This window comes from Harpia harpyja, chromosome 4 (genome assembly GCF_026419915.1).
Source record: "Harpia harpyja isolate bHarHar1 chromosome 4, bHarHar1 primary haplotype, whole genome shotgun sequence".
NCBI classification, from domain to species: domain Eukaryota; kingdom Metazoa; phylum Chordata; class Aves; order Accipitriformes; family Accipitridae; genus Harpia; species Harpia harpyja.
The window spans coordinates 68443546-68463610 of NC_068943.1; the positions used below are offsets into that span (position 1 = coordinate 68443546).

Here is a 20065-nt window from a genome sequence, read left to right on the forward strand (position 1 = left end):
GAGTGTTTTAAAGAAGTACATCTTCTGTACTTTTCTAGATGACACCGTAGTGGAGGATTAGAAATACATAAAACCTGACATGTTATTCCTCCTTTGCACATGAGTGTGCATAATTATAAAGGATTAAGAGTAGGAGATACATCAGTTATCACCATGGCAGTTCATACGTGACTAAATACTGTCTTGCACCCTCCAGAAGGTGTTAGCTGTCTCTCAGGATAACTAACAGCTTCTGCAACTTTGGTGAAACCATGCAAAACTGATCAGCTCAAAGTAAACTTCACTCATGAGAATTTGGAAGCAATGTATAGAAACACTATTAATATGCCTTACTATCAGTCAGCTTCAGGGACAGAAAACCAGTAGTGACAGACTGGGAGAGCTGTCTGGCTGGGATGCCGAGACAAAGAATACAAGTGCTTTCATTGGCTTCAATGACCTTAAAATTTCCTAGAGGGTTCAGAAGAGATCAGATGAGAAAGTCAACATTAAAATAGCCAAAAAGAACAAAAATTTAATAACAGTAGGCTTGTTATCTGTGGTTCTGTCCTTTGAGGACCTTGTAACCGGTGGAAAATAACTGGATCTAAACAAAGCAATTCTATAGTTTAAGAAGGCAACAAGTAGGAATAAAGCATGACAGAAAAGCCAATCAAAACTAGACAGTTTTGCCTTACCTAGAAACTTGCTATCCCTCAGCAGAGACTCTAGACTCTTTTTACTACCTCCTCTACTCACTCCCAAAATGGGAGACACATCTACACACGCAGAGGTCCAGCATCTCTACTCCCCCAAATCACTAGCTAATGAGCTCAAAAATAATAATCACAGCTAAGAAGCTACTGCATTGTCCCTGAAGCATCAGGAGACTGACGGCTTTCTGAAGCTGTAAAACCCTTTCCTGCCGCTGTGCAGTAACCCCAAAGGAGAGAGTTGGGGTTGTTTAGCCTGGAGAAGAGATAGGAGAGCTTACTGCAACCTTTCAGTATATAAAGTGGGCTTATAAGAAAGATGGAGAGAGACTTTTTACCAGGCCCTGTAGTGACAGGACAAGAGGCAATGGTTTTAAACTGAAAGAAGGTAGGTCTAGATTGGATACAAGAAATTTTTTTAAGATGAGAGTGGTGAGACACTGGAAGAGGTTGCCCAGAGAAGCTGCGGATGCCCCATCCCTGGAAGTGTTCAAGGCCAGGTTGGATGGGGCTTTGAGCAACCTGGTCTAGTGAAAGATGTCCCTGCCCATGGCAGGGGGGTTGGAACTAGATGATCTTTAAAGGTCCCTTCTGACCCAAACCATTCTATGATTCTATACACAGAGAATAAGTCTCTTTACAGTACTCCAAATTACAGAGCAGCCTTCATGCACTTTTCATGACGCCTTTGAACAAAGGCAGGCTGGCAAAGGAGTTCACACTTACAGCCCACAAAATTGGAGAAAAACTAAGAAAAGAGACAAATAGATTTAAGCTACAATAAAGCTAGCCTGCTTTGCTGCTTTGTCCTCCTAGACTGCTCTGTGAGCTGAGGTGGTCTTCAGATCAACTCTAACCTCTCTGATTTGCTTAAATCACACAGGATAAGCTACAAAACAGCCAGAATGCAGAAATCCCACAACACCACAGCCCCAGCTTAACACAAATCTCTCCGACTCTGTGCCTTGGAAAAAAGTCCCAAGCCCTGTCCCCTGATATCACCTTCATCCCAGGGACAGTATCCCTGGGAATCAGCCCTGGGCTATCACTACACTGTCTGCAGAAGGAAGATCCTTGCCCGATGCGCATACCGCTCTTGGGACAGGGAGCAAGCTAATCACAATATCCTAATGACAGCTCTCAGGCCTGTGCCCTGCCCCATTTTTATTCACAGCACAGATGTAGCCACGGGGTCCTGAACAGAGGTAAGGCTCCTGTCAGCCTTTTACCCTTTTGGAACCTCACACAGCAAAATTAACGCTACCAATACACTACTCTGCTATTCATCTTTTAATCATGCCTCCATTAAGGTCTAAGAAATTACCCACCACTAAGCTATACAGCTAAACACAGTAAAACAAAGCTTTCCCCATCTCCCCTTCTTTGCCAGCAACATCAGTTTATGTCTGGGAATCTCTTCTTTCAATCCCAAACCTCTTTTCTCACACTGTTTCCCCTCAACACAGACTGCCAATGTTTTAAAATATATTGATAACTACATTGGACAAGTTTGTGATGGAAGTGATAACTGCACTACCTCCACTCATGCTTTCACTTAGACATTTTGTCAGATTGAAAATGCTATTCCAAAGAACAAAACGAAAGCATTACATATCCAAATAGTACCTCATATGGCAGAAACCTAACATTACCAGCAGCAGGAAAAATGCTTCTACTTATTTGCCAGTCACTGAAAGTCTGATTATTATTATGGATATATTAAAGCAAAAAATCAGTCCATTTACTTGTAAATTTAAACTATAAAAAGTCAATGTGGTTTCTTTTCTGGTATGTAAATGTCAATAAGCCATAATCGTTCCTGTTGAAAATAGATACTTAACATGAAAACAGCTGTATCAACCACAACCCTACCTAAATGAACTTAAATTTAAGGGTAGAAATTGCTTAAATCTCTTCAGTTAGGATGGATGCTGCTACTGGAACAAGTAATTTTTATTAAAAGCAAAATTAAAATCAACTTTCTCCATTTGTAAAAACTGCCGATACTAAGTTATTTGGTAATTGTTCATTCATTGCAAGGAAAATAACATTTTTAGCTGACAAGAATTTAATGAAAAATTCTTTTAGTTCCTAAACAGTTCATTTTTATTATCAAGCAAATGTCACAAAAGAACGCAAGAAGTTGCATTCCTGGTTTACTACACCCACCCACTCCCCAAAAAAAGAAAAAAAAACCCCACAACAAAAAGCTAAATCAAACAAACCAAACAGAAGAAAAATCCTGCTATCAACACAACGTGGAATTTCCTATGGTAGGTGGATTTGTGAGGCCATGGCACAAGAGAGGATTTTTTTAAATTAAATTGGTTTTGCTGAGAAAACTGTGAAAATATCACAACTTTAATGAAATAGATCAAATTGAAACACCCAGACATTCCTTAAAGCTAGAAGGCATTTCCCCTTAAAACAACCAAGACTAATCCATTAATCCCTGTAGCCTTACCTTTACAAAACTGCAGCTCACTACCATTTCCAATTCTGTTACTATATTAAAAATACCGCTCCTTTTACATTTCCAGTGAAACCATTTTTATGCATGTAGCACTTGACGTACCAGACTAACACCAATCACAACAAAAATACATCAGATAGTCCAGTAAAATCCACCTGGCAGCATCATCAGGAAGCACATTATGGGGTTACAACCTTTGAAAGGAGCTAAACAGTATTCAAGGTATTTATGTTTCTTCTGTCCAGAACATCAAGAGCAACATGGAAAAAAAATACTAAAGCCATGAAACGACCAGTCGCTCCTTAAGTGTAAGCTCAAACAAGTCAGGAAGTTGAATTTTAAAATGCTGGCAGTGCATCCTCAAGATTCCCTAAAGTTAGCTGCCCTGCCAGTACTACCCACGGAGGCTCCCTGCTCTCAGGAGTTCCCTGCATATCTGGAGTAGGGGACAGGCCAAACTCCAGTCTTATTTCTTGAAACAGGAGGCCAACAATTCTTACCAAAAAAAGTAATTAATGGAAGGTAATTTTCCTTTGATTTCATGTGCAGTAGAGTAGCAGAAAGCATGTTATATTCAGCTGACAGCTGCAAAGTGCATGATGAATGGGGACAGCACTAAGGCCAATAAAAAGCAAGCCAAAAAATGGAAAACTTTTTCCTGTAAAGTGACTAAGGCTCCAGGTCTGGATCTTACACTTCACTGTACCAACAACCACATCAGCTGCAGACTATTTACCAGGCCCCCCACCTTAGAAAACAAAAATATTTTCTTTTTTTTTTCTTTAACTTTTACAATTAGTTTAATGTACAATTCTACTTCATATTAGCCTTTCTAAACTTTACACATAGATGAAAGTGATTTAGGAACATAAGAACTGCAGCTGAAGATCACCACTTTAGAAGTGTCCCTCATTTCCTTGGGATGCAATCTGGAATGTTTTTTAAAAACCTTTGAAATAATTTTAGAGCAAGAAGTGAAGTGTTCCTTACTGGTCATGCCTTCTACAGCAACACATCTGTAACATGAAAAAGCAAGACCCACCTACAGTACTAAAGAGGGAGAAAAAAAAAAAAAATCTTTCAAAGCTTATGGACAAAATTTTGGTCTCACATAGATGGGTATAAATGTTCATGCATTGTGACCAAGATCATTTTTTTTGCCCCATTACAGCTATAAATCACAACTGTCTGTAAAGAACACTTTTGAAGAAATGTAAGAAATGTTTTGCTCACAGCGATATGTGCTGAATGCCCTTTTATCAGGTTGCACAATGGAGGCAGAGGATGGAGAGTATTTGGCATAGAAACAAGACAAAAATAACTTCCATCCATTTTTTCAAAAGCTCTTGTGAAACCAACTGCCTTAATCCAAGTTGAACAGGAAACGCAGTTCTGGTACGTCACACTCTACAATAATAAGCTGCAGTTTCTGTATTTAACCTGTCTACATGACTCAAGGCAATTGTTTCCCCTGCAGTTTATGGGATGACTTCAGTGTTGCCTATTATGAGCTGCAGTGAAAAGGAGGCAATATGCAATTCTTATTTTGTCCTTCTTAATTGTAAATATTTCACTCAAGACTGCCTTTTCCTTTTAAAAATGAGTTTGCTCCAGCTTTCGCTCTTTCTCCATTCCAACACAGCCATGCCATTGCCTTATGTTCCCTCAGCCTGTTCCAAAGCCACTCCACACATACCTCCACTTCACTGTATAGTCCACTGAAAAACAATTTGCAAGGTTTTTTTGCCTCTTGTCTGCCTTCAAAATTAGCAACAGAACACAGCAGAGGAGCAGATTCTAACCATCTAGCTGAAAATCTCTGAGGAAATCTATAGCAGAATTATGAAAAGAACCAAGATTTTTCCAAACTACAGTTTTTGTATCAAAGTTACTCTTTCTCCCTCTTCTAAATACAATTACATTATTATGAAATGTTCAAAAGGAATAGAAAACAGCCACTTAGTTGCCCCTTTTGCTTTTGAAACTTCTTCCTTTCAATTACACATTGTATCTGTGCAAGAGCAAGAGTATATACACAGTCAAATGAATTCAGAATGCCTCCCCAAATACAGCAGCTGTATTAAACTAAACAACCTATGTGGTGATAGTGCTGAAATACTACCTTATATATGCACCCCTTCCTGACATCACAATGTCTAAACCAAACACTGCAAAGCCAGCTCTTTTAACACTTTGCTTAAGATTTATTTGCCACTGCTACATCTTCTTTGGCAGAAAAATCTTAGCTGAGATACAGCTCAGAAACACTGTACAATTCATTCTGCTGCCATCCATCTCACAAAAGAAAGCAGCAGAATTTAGTGAGTCATGTTAACAGACATAAGTACATAAAAGTGAATGTTATTACCGGTGGGAAACATTAACTTTGTGAGTCAGTTTCACATACTTCATCTACTTTCTTGTGAAAAGCACGATCTACTTTGGCAGGCATACAATGTGATTTATTTGGATCGCTAAGTAGCGATATTTACAGATTAATTAAAGTGCTCAGAGACATCTTTCATGTCTTTAAAAAAGGTCCCCCCTTCTGCTCTACAAATATACTCTTTTAATATCCCAGTGGAATGTACTTTCACAAATATTTTCAGTTAATTTAGTACTCATGGTCTGCAGGTTTCCAGTAGTAAGAAAAAAATACTGACACTCCTGAAAAAAGCCCATGTGATCATTGATGCTCAGTGAAGAGTTGGCCAATTATACTCTTGTTTGCAGCTGCTAGAATACATTATAAAAAAAAGAAAAAAATTACATTGCATTCCTTTCTATTGTCAATCTTTAACATAAGCAACAGCTAAAGTGATGGAACTTGCTTCTATGCAGGATGGAAGAGATACCTGAGACTGTGAAAAAAATCTGGGCTACATCTTGAATGGTGAGATAGCAGACATGCAATCATCCTTGCTTTTTTAAAGATGTTCAGCAGCAGAAAATGTTTGTTTACCTTTGCTTACCATTACAGCATGACCCCCCTGACTTTTCACTCAATCACAATCAGAAGTTTGCCTCCAGTAGTTAACTTTTTTATCCAATTACCAATACAATTTTTAACAATCCCTTCCAAAGGAAGTCCTGTACCAGGACTTGTAATTTAATGCTAGAACAAGACAGAGGTGCAGTGACAAAGCTCAGAGAGGAAAAACCTCACACTTCAAGGGCACTAAAGTTAACTATTTCAAAAAGAAATAAGAACATGGGAAACACAGAAATAAAAGGATAAAAGAGAAAAAATAAGGCTGAGAATATTTCACACCCCATTTGAAATCATTCACCTTTTAATATGAAGACTAAAACTGGATATATTTAGTTCCCACCACATACAAGAAATTACCCTCATCTGTAGCTTGAAGAGCTTGAATTCAACAGCTACATTCCTTTACCATTACAGCAGGATTCATTAGACTCCTATGAAGAAAAACAGGTCCAAGTACCAAGAAAAACTAACCACAAGCCTTCCCTTTTTAATTACACTAACAAACTGATATTAATCTCCGTAGAAGTGCCTAATTAACTCCACAGGAAACAAAACAAACAAAAAGCCCACATTAATTTTAAAAGACTAGATGTGCCTACAGTTTTAAATTATGACACAGAAATCTTTCAGATTGCAGTTGCCTCTTCAGGTTAATCTCAAGTCATATTACTCAAGCCATGAAGTGGTAAGCAAGCTATAAAAAGATACGCTTATATCTACTGGTCTAAATACACCAGTGCTCACACCACCACTGCCTTTGGCAGATTCCTTGACCAAGCATCAAGTTATATGGAAAACAGTCCTGTCATTCCTCCAGGTCAAAATTAAGGCTTACTGTAAGAAGACCATGGGAAAAAGGCATATAGTGCTTTTTGTTTTAATGCATCTTTTTCATCAGTGAATTTGAAGTCTGCTGTGTAAGGTACTATTACCTTCAAATCAATGACTGCAGTTCTCTTCCTAAAACATGCTATTTCCATTAACATTCCTGTAGGCAGTGTAATAGCAAGTCCTTTGCTAAATCAAGATTCCCAAACTGTACAGAAATTTACAGCAATGATGATAAATATTCCTTACTATACTAGTTGAAGTTAAAGGCCTCTTTATGCAAATCCTTATCCATGTGAATTACCCAATTAAAGGCAATTGGGCATTATAGCAAGGACTGGCAATCTGTAGTACTGCAGTCTCAGATGACCATGATTAATCAGTGTTTAAACATGATCCTTCAAAACAAAGCAAGAAATCATAACTTGCCTTGGACAAACATAATAGGGGAAAAAATGGCAATTATCTTCAGGCAGCTAACAATGTTAGAGAAAACAAAAGCGATAAAAAATCTGAAATTCTCAGACTATCCTTTAGTGATATGCTTTTGGCACAGCACAGAAAAAGAAATAGATCTTTTCCAGACTGTACATAACAAGGTGCAATTAGCTTTCACAAGTTAAGGAATTGGACAACTTTAGTCACGTGTTGTCTTTTAGCATTGTCTGAGCATTTTATAATCTCAGTGATACAGATGGTCACTTACCCCATTTAAGCTGAAGCTCTCCTAAGCAGCCATAAGCATCCATGAGTTTTTCATATTGCCCTTTAATTGCATCCTTTTCTTCTGGAGCTAAGAAACAAAACAAAAGGCAGCAAACCTTAGTTTTCCAGTCTTTATAAAATTTTCAGATTGCTATTGCCTACACCAATGCTTCCCAGTTGATTTTTCACAGTAAACAAAACTACAGTACAAACGTATGGTTAAAATGCTGTAAGAACACAGTGATAAAAAAGTAATGGGACAGAAATGCATAGCCTCTCCACACACCACCCTAGAAGAAAGAAGGGCACTCACTACCTTTCCAAACAACATGATTGTTAGTAATGTTCTTATTCTACGGTACAGATGCCACATCAGTTTCAGAATAAGTAAAGGAATATACAGGCACAAGTAAACTTCACACCTTTCTAAAGTAAGAACAAAAATAATAATTTGGCCATAAGCTAAAATATATTATATCTTTTCTTGATGTGCAAAAAAGAGATGGTTTCTGCTTCCAGATTCTCACAGTCTCATTTCAGACAGAATTGTAATTTTTTTATGCAAGATAACATAATTTGATGTAGACACAACATCAGATGTTGATTTCAAGAGGAATTAAACTTATATTTTAGTGAAGTAAGAATTAGCTGATTAAAAATAAAGGGTCAGATGCTGATGTTAGATTTGTATATTTCTGCAAGAACTGACTTCAATGGGCATAAACTGAACATTTAGATATTAAGCCAGAACATGGCCCAAACTTGTTACTGGCTACTTTAAAGTAAAACCAAAGTACTTCCTGAATGAGTAAGTCGGTGTTTTGTATAAATTTCCCAATGAGGAGTAAGGTTGGCCTCATGAATGGGGAAAACAGGCTTTCACCCTCAAATGTCCATTTACTTCTCGAACCACAGATAGACAGCAACGTGGTACTTTTAGAGGTTAGCTAATACTTTACAATCTTATGCTTCTAATAAACTTCAGCAGTTAAAAAAATCTGAAACCTCCGGGCATATAAAGGACAAAGAGAGCTGCCTGCAATGTATGATAGAACAGAAAAGAATGAAACAGACTTCTCTTTATAAACCTCAAGAGGCAAGTAGCTCAGTTAGAAGCACGGTAAACAAATAAATACCCCACATATCACTGACATTTTGAAGTGAAAGGAAGGACAATTCCACTCACAAAATTCCTTAGCAGAGGCAACCCCCAAAGGAAATCAAAATACATTTGTCTCAATTTTTGCACCCATGACAAATAAGGAAGGCTTGTTAATTTTTTCTTGATTTAATTTTTTGCTATCAGACTTTCACAACTTATCTATTCTGCTTTCTTAGAAACACTGAGTGAACCAGGAGAAACTAGTAAAATGTTGATGCCACACACACCAGTGAAACAGGACATAAGCAACAGAAAGAGGATAGATGGATTTTTATTGGGTAACTAAACCTCTGTACAGTAACAATATAAATATGCAGTAACAGCACCTCTTCAGAGCTGAGACTCTGGAAGCTCAGTTCTCTGGCACTTCAAAAAAACTTCAGCAAAAACAGTTTAGATAGACTATAAAAATGTTACGCTTTTTTAAAAAGACTCCCTGTGAAGCCTTCCTTATGTATTTAAAAAAAGAGAGGTTAAAAAAGTGGTGTTTCACTTTCCATGGCATCTTCACTAAGTAGAAAAGAACAGAAACAACATACTGACTTTTTTCTTAATTCTGTTCTCTGCCTTAAAAGCTTATCCTTGTTCCCTTTAAAATAAAAAGGAAAAACCATAAACAAAATTCTTGCTCCAAATATTCCACCTTTAGGAAGAAATAGAGAATGACAGAAACAGCAAGAGATTTAGATGTCAGACTGATGCAGGAGCTCACAAACTTGCAGGCTAGGCACTCCCTGAAAGCATTTAAAAGACACCTTGAAAGCATGGTGATACTCTTCAAAACAGAATTACAGGTTGGGAAGCTGGCTGTTAAAGTGTCTGGTAAGAGTATGATCCAAAAGAAAGGAATTTATTTCAGTGTGGAAATAAACAACACAGAACTCATGCCACTAACAGCAAGAAACACCTGACACTGGCACCTACAGAAGCCACTGAAGTTTCCCAGGTCAAGCCAGCGGCATCACATGCACATCAGCTCCTGGCACGGGACTTTTCCAAACACACAGACAAATAGCTGTGTTTTGCCAGTAATGGTACAGAAATACCCCGTCACTCTGGGCAGGCCATTTGACAGAATATTTGCCTGCACAGTAGCATCAGTCGGGGCATCAGTACCAGCAGAGCTGCCTGGAAGGGAGAAGCAGGCTCTGAACACAAAGCTCCAGGAGGACTCTGGGCTGCATTGCCACTCTTTTTGGCTGCCTAACAACTTGCCAATAACTTCTATCACATGGCAAGATTCTGTTATTTATCACAGGGTTCGTTCTGCTCTCTGAAGCAATTTAGACTCGGAAACCAAAAAAGTGACAAAGTGCTCTTTCCTTGACGTTTCCATGCACTCTCGAAAGATAGAGCACGCTCTAAGACCTCACCTGTGGATAGTCCAAGAGTGAAGGAACATGCCAAAGACACAGCTACGCCTGTGGGTCATGCAAATGGAGAGGCCAGAATATTTTAGTGCATACAGACCAAAACTGTGTGGCAAAAAAAAAAAAAAAAAAAAATCCATTTGTTACAGATACTGATGGAATTTGAAGACTGCTGTCTCATTATACTCCTCGGTGTTGCAGAAACTCCTGAGATGCACTGTGACCGCTGTCATTTTGTGGGGGCCAGGGCAGGGGCCTCAGGCAGTGGAGGTCAGGCAGCAGCTCCCACGCACTGCACCCCCTCCATAAGGGCCCTCGTGACTGTGGGGATGACTCCTTCATCCCTCACAGCCTCCAGCCACCACGGCGTGGTCTCGCTCCATGCCTTGCCAGTGTGCAAGTGAGGATACAGGCGTCACCCCTCCAGCACTGGGAGGTCCTAGGTGGTTTCTAACACACCCCAGCCAATTTTTTTAGAGGGGGTGAGGGATAAGGAGGAGGAATCTCCAACAACCATTATAAAAAGCAATCCATAGAAAGGATGACTAACGTATGACTTTACAAGGACATCATTGCAGAGGCCTTGAGACAAGTTCATATCTTATTATTAAAAAGAAATCTTTATAAATCTTAAAAATTTCATGTTGAAATCTCAAATAACTGTCAAAACCTGATCTGAAACATCTCCCAGAGTATTCGCAAACAGTGCTAGGACACAAGAGCCAGAATCAGAAAGAGAGTGACTAGACAGAGAACAAGACTAACTGATGTGCTACTGCCTTTGCTGGATGAAGAAGAGAGTTAAAGGGAAAAATTACTATGAAACTCTGAAGGATTGTTGACGAACAGGAAAAACATAAACCATGTCTGACAAGTTTCAACAACATGGAAAACACTGTTTTAGCAACAACAGTTGACAGCTAGATGCGTCCAAATACATGGCACTTTTCTAATCAGTAACATGAAAATGATTTCCACATTTATCTGTTAAATGTTCCAAAGTCAGGGTTTTTATTCTGCAACGGCTTTCATAAAAACTCTGAAATGCAGAGGCAGCGAGAGTGGTCTGCTTGAAAACCTAGGACAAGGACTGGATGTTTAACTATACTCTGCTTACATGTAAAATCCTTCCTTTTTCAAGCCAGACAGCTCGACATACATACAAACATACATATATAGTTAATGCACAATACTGCTACAGAAGTTGACGAAACTCCCAAAAAAGTTTTCTACTTAGGGAACAAGTCAAGTTTGCAAATACATAGTGCATTTGTTTACTACTTAATAATAGCTACAGGTACTAAAGAGTGCACATAGTAATTACCAAACTCCACTAAACCTTGCCATTAATATTTTTAGTAATCTTTCCTTCCACTAAGCATATAATTGAGTATCCACCCCTCTAATAATTACCACAACTGTGTCGTGTTCATAACAGCTTTACAGACCTGCACACTCTCTGCATTCCCCAAGCACTTTTCTTAGTATCAATTATGTAAAAGCTCCTGATGTAAATTATATATAAGGTTGGCATGTTAGCTCAAAATTTTAACCCTTGCAAAACAAGAGGCACACAATAATTCAATGAAACTAAGCTACAATAGACTCAACTAAAAGTGATCTTTTTCCACGTGTAAAATATTTCAGAAGCAAAGGAAAACACCATGAAAAGACCTGTAAGTACATATACCACATGGCCTATCCAAGCGTGATTTCCTGCTTGTAAAAGCTGCAAATTCGATTTAACAGCTAGCAGGAACTGGCCAGACATACGCAGTTTCCTTTATTCAACCCTTCTGTAGGGCCGATCCCCCAGACTTCAGCAGGAACCAACATATCCCTCAAACATATGGTGCCCAGAAAGGTCAGTGACCGGAGGGAGAGGGCAGAAAGGTACCATAGTTCAAATTTGAACATTCGAGAGCTCTTGAAGAAAAGAGTCTGGGACCAGGTTACAGATTCTGGCTCTCCCCTCTTCCTTAAGCCTGATTCTGGAAATATTTAGATACCTGCTTAGCTGTAGGTACCACTATACGTGTATATTCTGAAGCATTTCTAAGTCCTTATAGAAACATAGGTTTGATGTGATGGGGTCTCAGTAGCTTGTTTAATTTATTTCTGTCATTTAGCACTTTGGGGAAAGAGGTGTGAATTTTCCCCAGAAAAAGCAAATCTATATCAAACAGACGTTTCATACACAAAAGAATGAAAAACAGGTGAGAAAAATATGTACATATATACACTGCCATCAGCATCTTACCTAGAAATATGCCTAATGTCTGGTATTATATGAGTTTAGATAATTAACTTCCCTCCAAATTCTGATTTCTGTCATCCTCAGACAGGTCTAAAGCACTTTGTTGTATTTTCATTTATTTTCATTATCTTTCATCACTAAAATCTTCCTGTTCGCATTCAATCCGAGCTACACAGGCATTATGCAAGTCATACTGTATTCTGAAATACCATATAGGTCAAGAAATACAGTGTTGGCAAGAGGTCTGTGGTCAGAGTTAGAGTTAAGAGAGTGTGGAAATTCAAAACGTTAAGCAATATATTTACCAATTTTCTAGAAAGTGGTATTTCTGGTTGAAAACACAACAAACAAATCAAGATAGTGGCATTTTGGAAAGATGGCTTCCTGTATTAGATTGAAAACATTCTGTTTCTAGGGAGGGATTATGCTTTCACAGCTCCATGTATATATATGAATATTTTCATTTGCAACCAAAGAAGAATGGACTCATAAACCCACCAGGTTTCTACTGGCCAGCACTGTGGTCTGCAGGCAGTCAAGAACATAAAGATAAAAGAGAAGTCCCTAAGTCATTTCTCTGGAGCTTGACCATTATCTTTATGTGGTTCCCATCATATATTACACATATTAACATAGAAACTTGTAGTCACTACAGACATAAACCACCAAGCAGAATTTATACCTCACAACCACTAACAGTTCCCTAGCATACGTAAAAAGTCTTGTAATCTACACTGTACATTTATACCAATACACCTTCCCTCTTCTGTGTACTCAATTTCCATTTCAACAGCAGCAAAGGATCTGTAATGCACACTTGTTCCTATAACCTATGACAGTGAATTTCAGCCTGAGAAACCATAGTTTGCAAGTGCCTATTGCCAGCGTAACCGAGAAAAGCAAAGCTTCTGCTACGTAGATTACTTCCACTACGAGTTTTGTAGGAATCCACAAATGGAAAAAGTTCAAACACCACTAAATTACAGAAAACTTCATAAAAATTTGTAATTGGATTATTTGATTTTTTTATTAATTTAAACAAGAAGTTTTAGGAATACAGAGGGAATAGGGAGATTAGCTATATAAACATCCTGGCATAAGAGTAAAAAAAGTCATGCTATAGGGCTTATTGTTTTGGATAGTGTATGTGCTCAGAAATACATTCACAATATGTTTACAGAAGTATTGGTGTTTGATTTCCATACCCTACTCAGCGGCATATTTATCCACCTAAATACAAAACTAAAGCTAATTGTAAAAAGTGAATGTACATATAGCACAGAAACTGCATTCTGTACAAAAAAAGACACGTAGGTAAATAATTGCCACCTTCTGGTTTTGCATCCCTCTCTGCAGGGCTATACCCTGATTTCACTCAGCCACATCAGAGAACCACACACATACCTACAACTGAAGCCGCAGAGGAGGCACAGAGCTGCTCTGAGGAGTGCACACACACCTTACTCAACTCTATATAAGTTTGTCTCTAGTAAAGGCTTACTTCCCAGATCTGTGGATGAAAGTCTGGAGGAAAAACTTCTGCCATATTTGCAAAAACATGCACTGTATCAGCTTTGAATTTCAGTATTTTCAAAACACCATGGTAATTTAGGATCCACTGTAACAGGTGTTGTAACATCCTTTAATAAAAGCAATTGCAGAATCAAAGTGTTTACAAAAAAAAAAAAATTTCTGTGCACCCTTTGGCTCTGCCGTTGCAAAAACCATATTTTTATGCTGAATTTCAATAGCAGAGCACTCCTGTTGACATCATTTCACTGAGATTACCTGCTATAATAAAGTTAAATAACTATATTTTCAGCACTATAGCCTTAGTTTAGTTCAGTGACTGCCTTGACAGCAGTTCAGAACTGCCTTGTGCAGTTCACTTCACCTATAAAGCATCAAAACTGTAATGTGTTAAAAGTAGGAACAGCATTTGTATCTACACTCCCTCTTGTATAAACAGAAACTTCTAAATCAATGACAATTTTTCTTTGTCCTTGATAACTCTAAGTTTCTTCCATAGAATCTATTGATGTTCTAGTTCAGAGAATTCCTGGAAGAATTGTTTCAAGCTGTCACCCATCCTTCTGGAGAGGACTGAATCTTCAGGGTTGCCAGTGGCAAAAAAAGCCTCTTGCAAATTTGCCGTTTGAATTCAAAACAGTGAGTTTTACCCTCCACCCTACAGTGACATCATGAGAAAAGGAAGAAAAACTCCCATCTTCAAAAATACTATTTAATTTATGATAGAACAGAAAATTGTTCCTATACAGATTAAGTTAAGGCGTTTGGGGCTATGTAGCTAGGTTGCCTGCTGTGATTTTTGATTCCTCAATTTTTCCAAAAGGTTCTTAGGTTAGGTTTCCATTACAGCCTGACTATGCTCATTTTATAAATTGCTGACATCTTAGACAATTAGAGATCTCCACAATACTTTCTCACTACCGATATCAAATGTGTAAATAATTTTCAAGTTAAAAGTATTAATTAAGTAAATAAGGAAATTCTGAAATATAACCAATTTACAACTAAAATTGTCATCATGTTCGTTATAACGTACCGAGAGAGGAAGAAAGTATAACGTCATCCATTCATAAGACACTATCAAATTTTTGGTTTACATATTTGAAATGTATTTTAATTATGAGTTTGCCAGAGGTTTATGGCCTGTATAGATGATGCATTTATACAAGTGTGTGATTTTTTAGACTTCTTTTTTGTAATGCCACTTCTTCTAGGATGATTCTCATTCCCTTCTGCCACTTGAACTAGGTTAAATTCAACATTTAAGTTTCTTCTAGTAGAAAAGTATTATAAAAGCAATTGAACTTTATGTCATGCCTGTTCAAGGGTAAAGAGACAGTTGGTAATTATGGAAAAAGAATAATGAACAATGACTAAAATTTGCTCTCAGGCCTTCGTTGTCCATCCATGATTATTCCTCACTACAGCTCTATTGATACAAGGCTGCTATAGCAAAACTGCATAAACTGTTCTACAAGTTAAATGCTTCAGGTATACATATCTGCTTTTATTTAGTGTGGAATTTTGCATAAGGCACAGCTGAATAACTCCTCGTCACCACAGGCATGAAATTTTTTAAAAACTTCGTTTTAGAAAAGGAAAATTAGACAGAGAAGCCAAAATTAACACAATCCCAGGGCTAGTATATCTGAAACCACACATAATACAAAGCATTAACCTTCCACTAAAGTGTTCTGTGGTTAGTAACAACCTAAAGGCCAGTCAAACAAAACAGAATTAATGTTGTTTCTGTTACCACCCTGGCTGTGGAGCTTCCTCTTCACAATTCTTGTGAATTTACCATCACAGTACCTACTGCTGGTTTTCCCTCCTTTTCTGGTCCTTTGCTGCATAAACAAAAGAAACTAAACTAGCTCAACTAGATAAACTAGCTTTTCCTACGATACAGGAACCAACCCAGGTAGGAAAAGAGAAAAATGAAATAAAATGACAAAGCTATTAACACGGAATGGGCTGGATGCCAACACATGCACGATTACAGTTATCTCAAGAGGTAACACTGGACTTTCAAAAGGCATGGCAAACAGGTTTTACTAGCCACCATACAGATCACTACTTCAAAATTCTTCTAACATGTTTTAGAAGACTATATAAATTCTGTAATCATTTTTAGCTATAACAATTCAAATGGAGGACAGCATCACCGAGGGAGAAAAATCTATTGTAAATTGATGATTCCCTTAATTAGTGAGACTGCAAATAATCTTTCCAACTACTAGTCATACAAATGGCTTGGGGTCACTATATGAATACTGGTCTCTCAATTTTATTCATGCACATTGGCTTTAGGTAGTGGAGCTGCTTTAGATTTGTATCAAAATAATGGAATACAAACCAAAACCCACTAATATCAGTGAAGAGCTTTAATGCAACAGGTTTTTGAATCAGAGAAAGCGAGTAAAATGCTGCTCAGTACTACCAGACTTTTCACTTTGTCAGTTCATTGAAAACTGATACAAAAAAACCTAGAAAAATGTAACACGTTAATGTCCACTATTACCAATGATTTTAACAAGAAACTGAACCCCCACAGTATCACACAATATAAAATTCCAATAAAATAAAAAAAATCCACAGTGTGGCAATAACAGACCTTTATCATGACAGGTGAAAATTTTTTCACTATCAGAACTATTCTCGTGAAAATCAGCTGCCACCTGAAGACCTTTTTGGCTTTCTTCATTCACAAAATCCCCAATACCTGAAAATTTAGCATTTTAGTCTGGATGTCTTGCCACCATATATCACAGAAGATTCAGCTCAGTGGGCCCTGATCCTGAGCTGACATTGTGACTGACATTGTACAAACCACAACAAATATACAGTTCTTACTACAACAAGTTCACAGCTTAAGTCTTCCCGTTTTCCTTTGAGCTGCTTGAATACGGACTCCTACAACACTGCGAACAGTGGCATGATTGCAGGAACACATATTACACGCAAAACAATTTAAGAACACAGCACAAGCACAACAAGTTCCCCTGCATTACTTTTTGCTCCTTACATTCTCAGTCACCTCATTTTTCTGTGGCTGCCTCAACATTAGCATTGCATTAACTCATGGGTGGCAAGTATGAAAACACAAGATGAGACAACCTTGAGCACGTTTTTGACTTCCACTGCCCCAGGGGAGACTTGAGCTCCTCCAGCAAGAGCCAGATGCTCAAGTAACTACATACAGTGCAAACCACAAGGGCAGGCATGGCACCACAGCAAGAAGCCAGGTTTTCTTTATGGGGCATGAATCTCAAGCCAGTCATCCAAAACAATCTCTGCTGTGAACTGGATGTCTACACTGGTGGTTAGCACCCGATGTAGCTGAACAGAAACTTCTGCAAGAGGTAGCAGGCCCCATCCCTTTAGCTGGACCCTCCTTTGCAGTCAGTAAGGCCCATACAAGACTATAGAGTACAAGTCTTGCACAGCAAAGGTGCCCTGTGCTGAGACCCCACAATCACCAGGCAGGTGGGTGGCCTCTCCTGCTTCTTCCCCCCCGACCGCTGGTGAGGAGGCTAAAGGCATCCAGAGAAGAGAAAGAGCCGGTCAGACATGGATCGGGCCTGGGGTCACACAGGGAAAAGATGCTGGCCAACCCACCATGCGCGGCAGGGCACCAGGGGTCACCCCAAAACGGCAGCAAGTGGGCAGGCCTGGAGGGCCATGGCGGATGAAGGCCGCGTTTTAAAGTGAAGTGAGCGCGTTCCCGACGGTCAGTGTCCCACCGGGCCCAGGTCTGCTCTCTCCCCTTCCTCTCTCCACGCCACAGGGGAAAGTGCCCCAAACCTCCCGGGCATCGGCCGCTGCCACTGCACCCCGCCCCCCCTTCGCAGGCACCACACGAGCACCGCAGGCACCACAGAGGCACCAGACGCGTACCCACAGACACGCCACCTCCCCAGGCCACAGCCACCCCCACAGGTACCGCGCGGGAAGCCGCCCGGCCCGGCCCGCCGCGGGGCACTTACTGAGCGCCGCCACTGTGCCGGCCTCCAGCAACAGGCAGTCCTGGCGGGTGCGCGCCTCCAGCAGGGCGCTCGGCCCCGGCTCCTGCTTCCACAGCAGCCGCAGCGCTTTGCTCAGAGCCATGGGAGCCGCTGGTCGCAGGGACGAAAGAGCAGGGGCTGCCGGCGAAGGGGGAATGCGACCCCCCAGCGCGGGTGGCGAACGAGCCTCCGCCTCCTCAAGCGCACGGAGCGCGGCGCTCGGGGGGCCGCCAGCAGCCCCGCGCCCCCCGCGGGAGCTCCTCCGAGCGCAGGGTCCCTGATCCTGGCAGCCGGCTTCTCCCCGGCGGCGAGGACGCCCAGGGAGGCGGACAAGGAAGACGGCCGTGTCCCCTTTCCGGGAGTCGGTCACCTCAGCAGGCCTCCCAGTGCCTGTGAGGGGGCACCCAGCGGTGAAGGCAGCGGAGAGTTTGCGGCTGCCGCTTCTCCCCGTCCCCTGCGGCCCCGCGGCACGGCTACTGCCTCCTCCTCGGGGAGTCCCCGGCTGCGGGTCGGAAGCGACCTTCGCCTTTCCTCTCCGCCTTTCTCTTCCCACGCACGGTCCCCCGTAAACTTTCCAGAGTTAACTTTGTTCCTCTGGCTCCCTGGCTGCGGCGGCTCCTCCTCCTCCGGGACAGGTACAAGCCGCCGGCGGGGCGCCGCCACCCGCCCTGCCCGCGGGGTAGGGGAGGCGCGGCGACCGCCCGGAACGGCCGCGCCGCGTTGCCTCGCCCGGCGGGGTGCTGTGGGCCCCCGACCCGGCCCGGCCCGGCCCCGCCCCGCCCGAAGGCGCCGCTCCCCACCCCGTCGGCGGCGCGTCCGGGCCGCGGTGGCTGAGGTGAAGCTCGCCGTCGAGCCCCGGCAGCGCGGCGGGGCCCCCAACGGCCCTTCGCGCGGCCGCGCTGCGTGAGGGGAGGAGGACCGGCGATAAGTGAAACGCCTTGAAACGCCGAAATTGCTTTCCCCGCCCGCCTGGCAGGCGGAGGCTGCTGCCCGGCTTCGCCTTGGGAGAGGCTGCTCTCCTTCCCGCTTCCTGTGGGGAGCGGCCGCCCGGGCTTCCCGCGCCGCCCCGGCCTGCCTGAGGCGATTCCCGCCGGCCCAGTGGGGTAGCGCAGCTCTTTGCGCAGGGTGCTGCCTTCGGGGTTCACGGGGTGGTTCGGCTGTGCCGAGAAAGCGCGGTCCCGCGTGTTCTTGTATGAAGCGTTTCGGGTAAAAAGCACAACGCACGTTTTAGGTTGACTAGTAATTAAAAAGCAGCGTTCCTTCATATAAAAGTGCGCTTTTTTTTTTTCTTCCTCTGATATTGCAGGATTTCCATGACAATTCCCTGTTGAGACTGTACAGGTGCTAGTTTTTCCGGAGTTCAGCCATAATGGATTGAGAAGGTAGGCACAGGTACACAAATGTGTTCAGGTGAGAGAACATTTGCTGTAATTTCTAGCAGAAAGTGTAGTCCTATTCATACACAGGTAAATCAAGCACAATTCTAATCTGTTAATATGGCAGAATTATACTTTACATTTATATGAAGAGAAAACTGCAAAACTCAAAGTACCCAAACTACCATCTGTTATTACTGTCTCACGTTAACGTTGAGGACATCAGTCATGGCTGTGCTTTGCCAGGTGGCATATAAGAGTCCCTGCCCCTGTTGAACGTGATGGAAACAAACTGAAAAGCAGGTACTGCCTTCCTGTCACACACCTTTGTTTTATTTGTTTTATAACTAGTAGTAATTTGAAAAGGAGATTAACTTTAGGTATGTTTATGGTGCCTTCTTAAAATAGATAGCATTTTGAAAGGATCTGGTAGAGAAAGTGGGACTGGTGTTTGCATAGGGTTTCTTTTTCTTTTCTCTTTTCTTTTCTTTTCTCTTTTCTTTTCTTTTCTTTTCTTTTCTTTTCTTTTCTTTTCTTTTCTTTTCTTTTCTTTTCTTTTCTTTTCTTTTCTTTTCTTTTCTTTTCTTTTCTTTTTTTTCCTTTTCTTTTCCTTTTCTTTTCTTTTCCCTGATCCTAATCTTTGATACAGTATGTAGGGTGAGATAGAGTGCTGGGT

General features: G+C 41.0%; 1 protein-coding gene across 3 annotated transcripts in view; it reads right to left on the reverse strand.

Annotated features, from left to right (window-relative positions):
- The window catches only part of SYNJ2 (synaptojanin 2), a 72851-nt gene extending 54098 nt beyond the window's left edge, over nucleotides 1-18753 (reverse strand). For 2 of the 3 annotated variants that reach the window (XM_052784630.1, XM_052784629.1), the window contains exons 1-2: nucleotides 17996-18753; nucleotides 7692-7778 (exon numbers count right to left, since the gene is read on the reverse strand). In XM_052784630.1, the coding sequence (XP_052640590.1) occupies nucleotides 7692-7778; nucleotides 17996-18116 (208 nt within the window). In that variant the 5' untranslated portion in view covers nucleotides 18117-18753. Of the gene's footprint in view, nucleotides 1-7691; nucleotides 7779-17995 lie in introns of those variants that run through there. The other variant, XM_052784631.1, reaches the window with a different exon arrangement.
- Between the last annotated feature and the right edge of the window lie 1312 nt (nucleotides 18754-20065).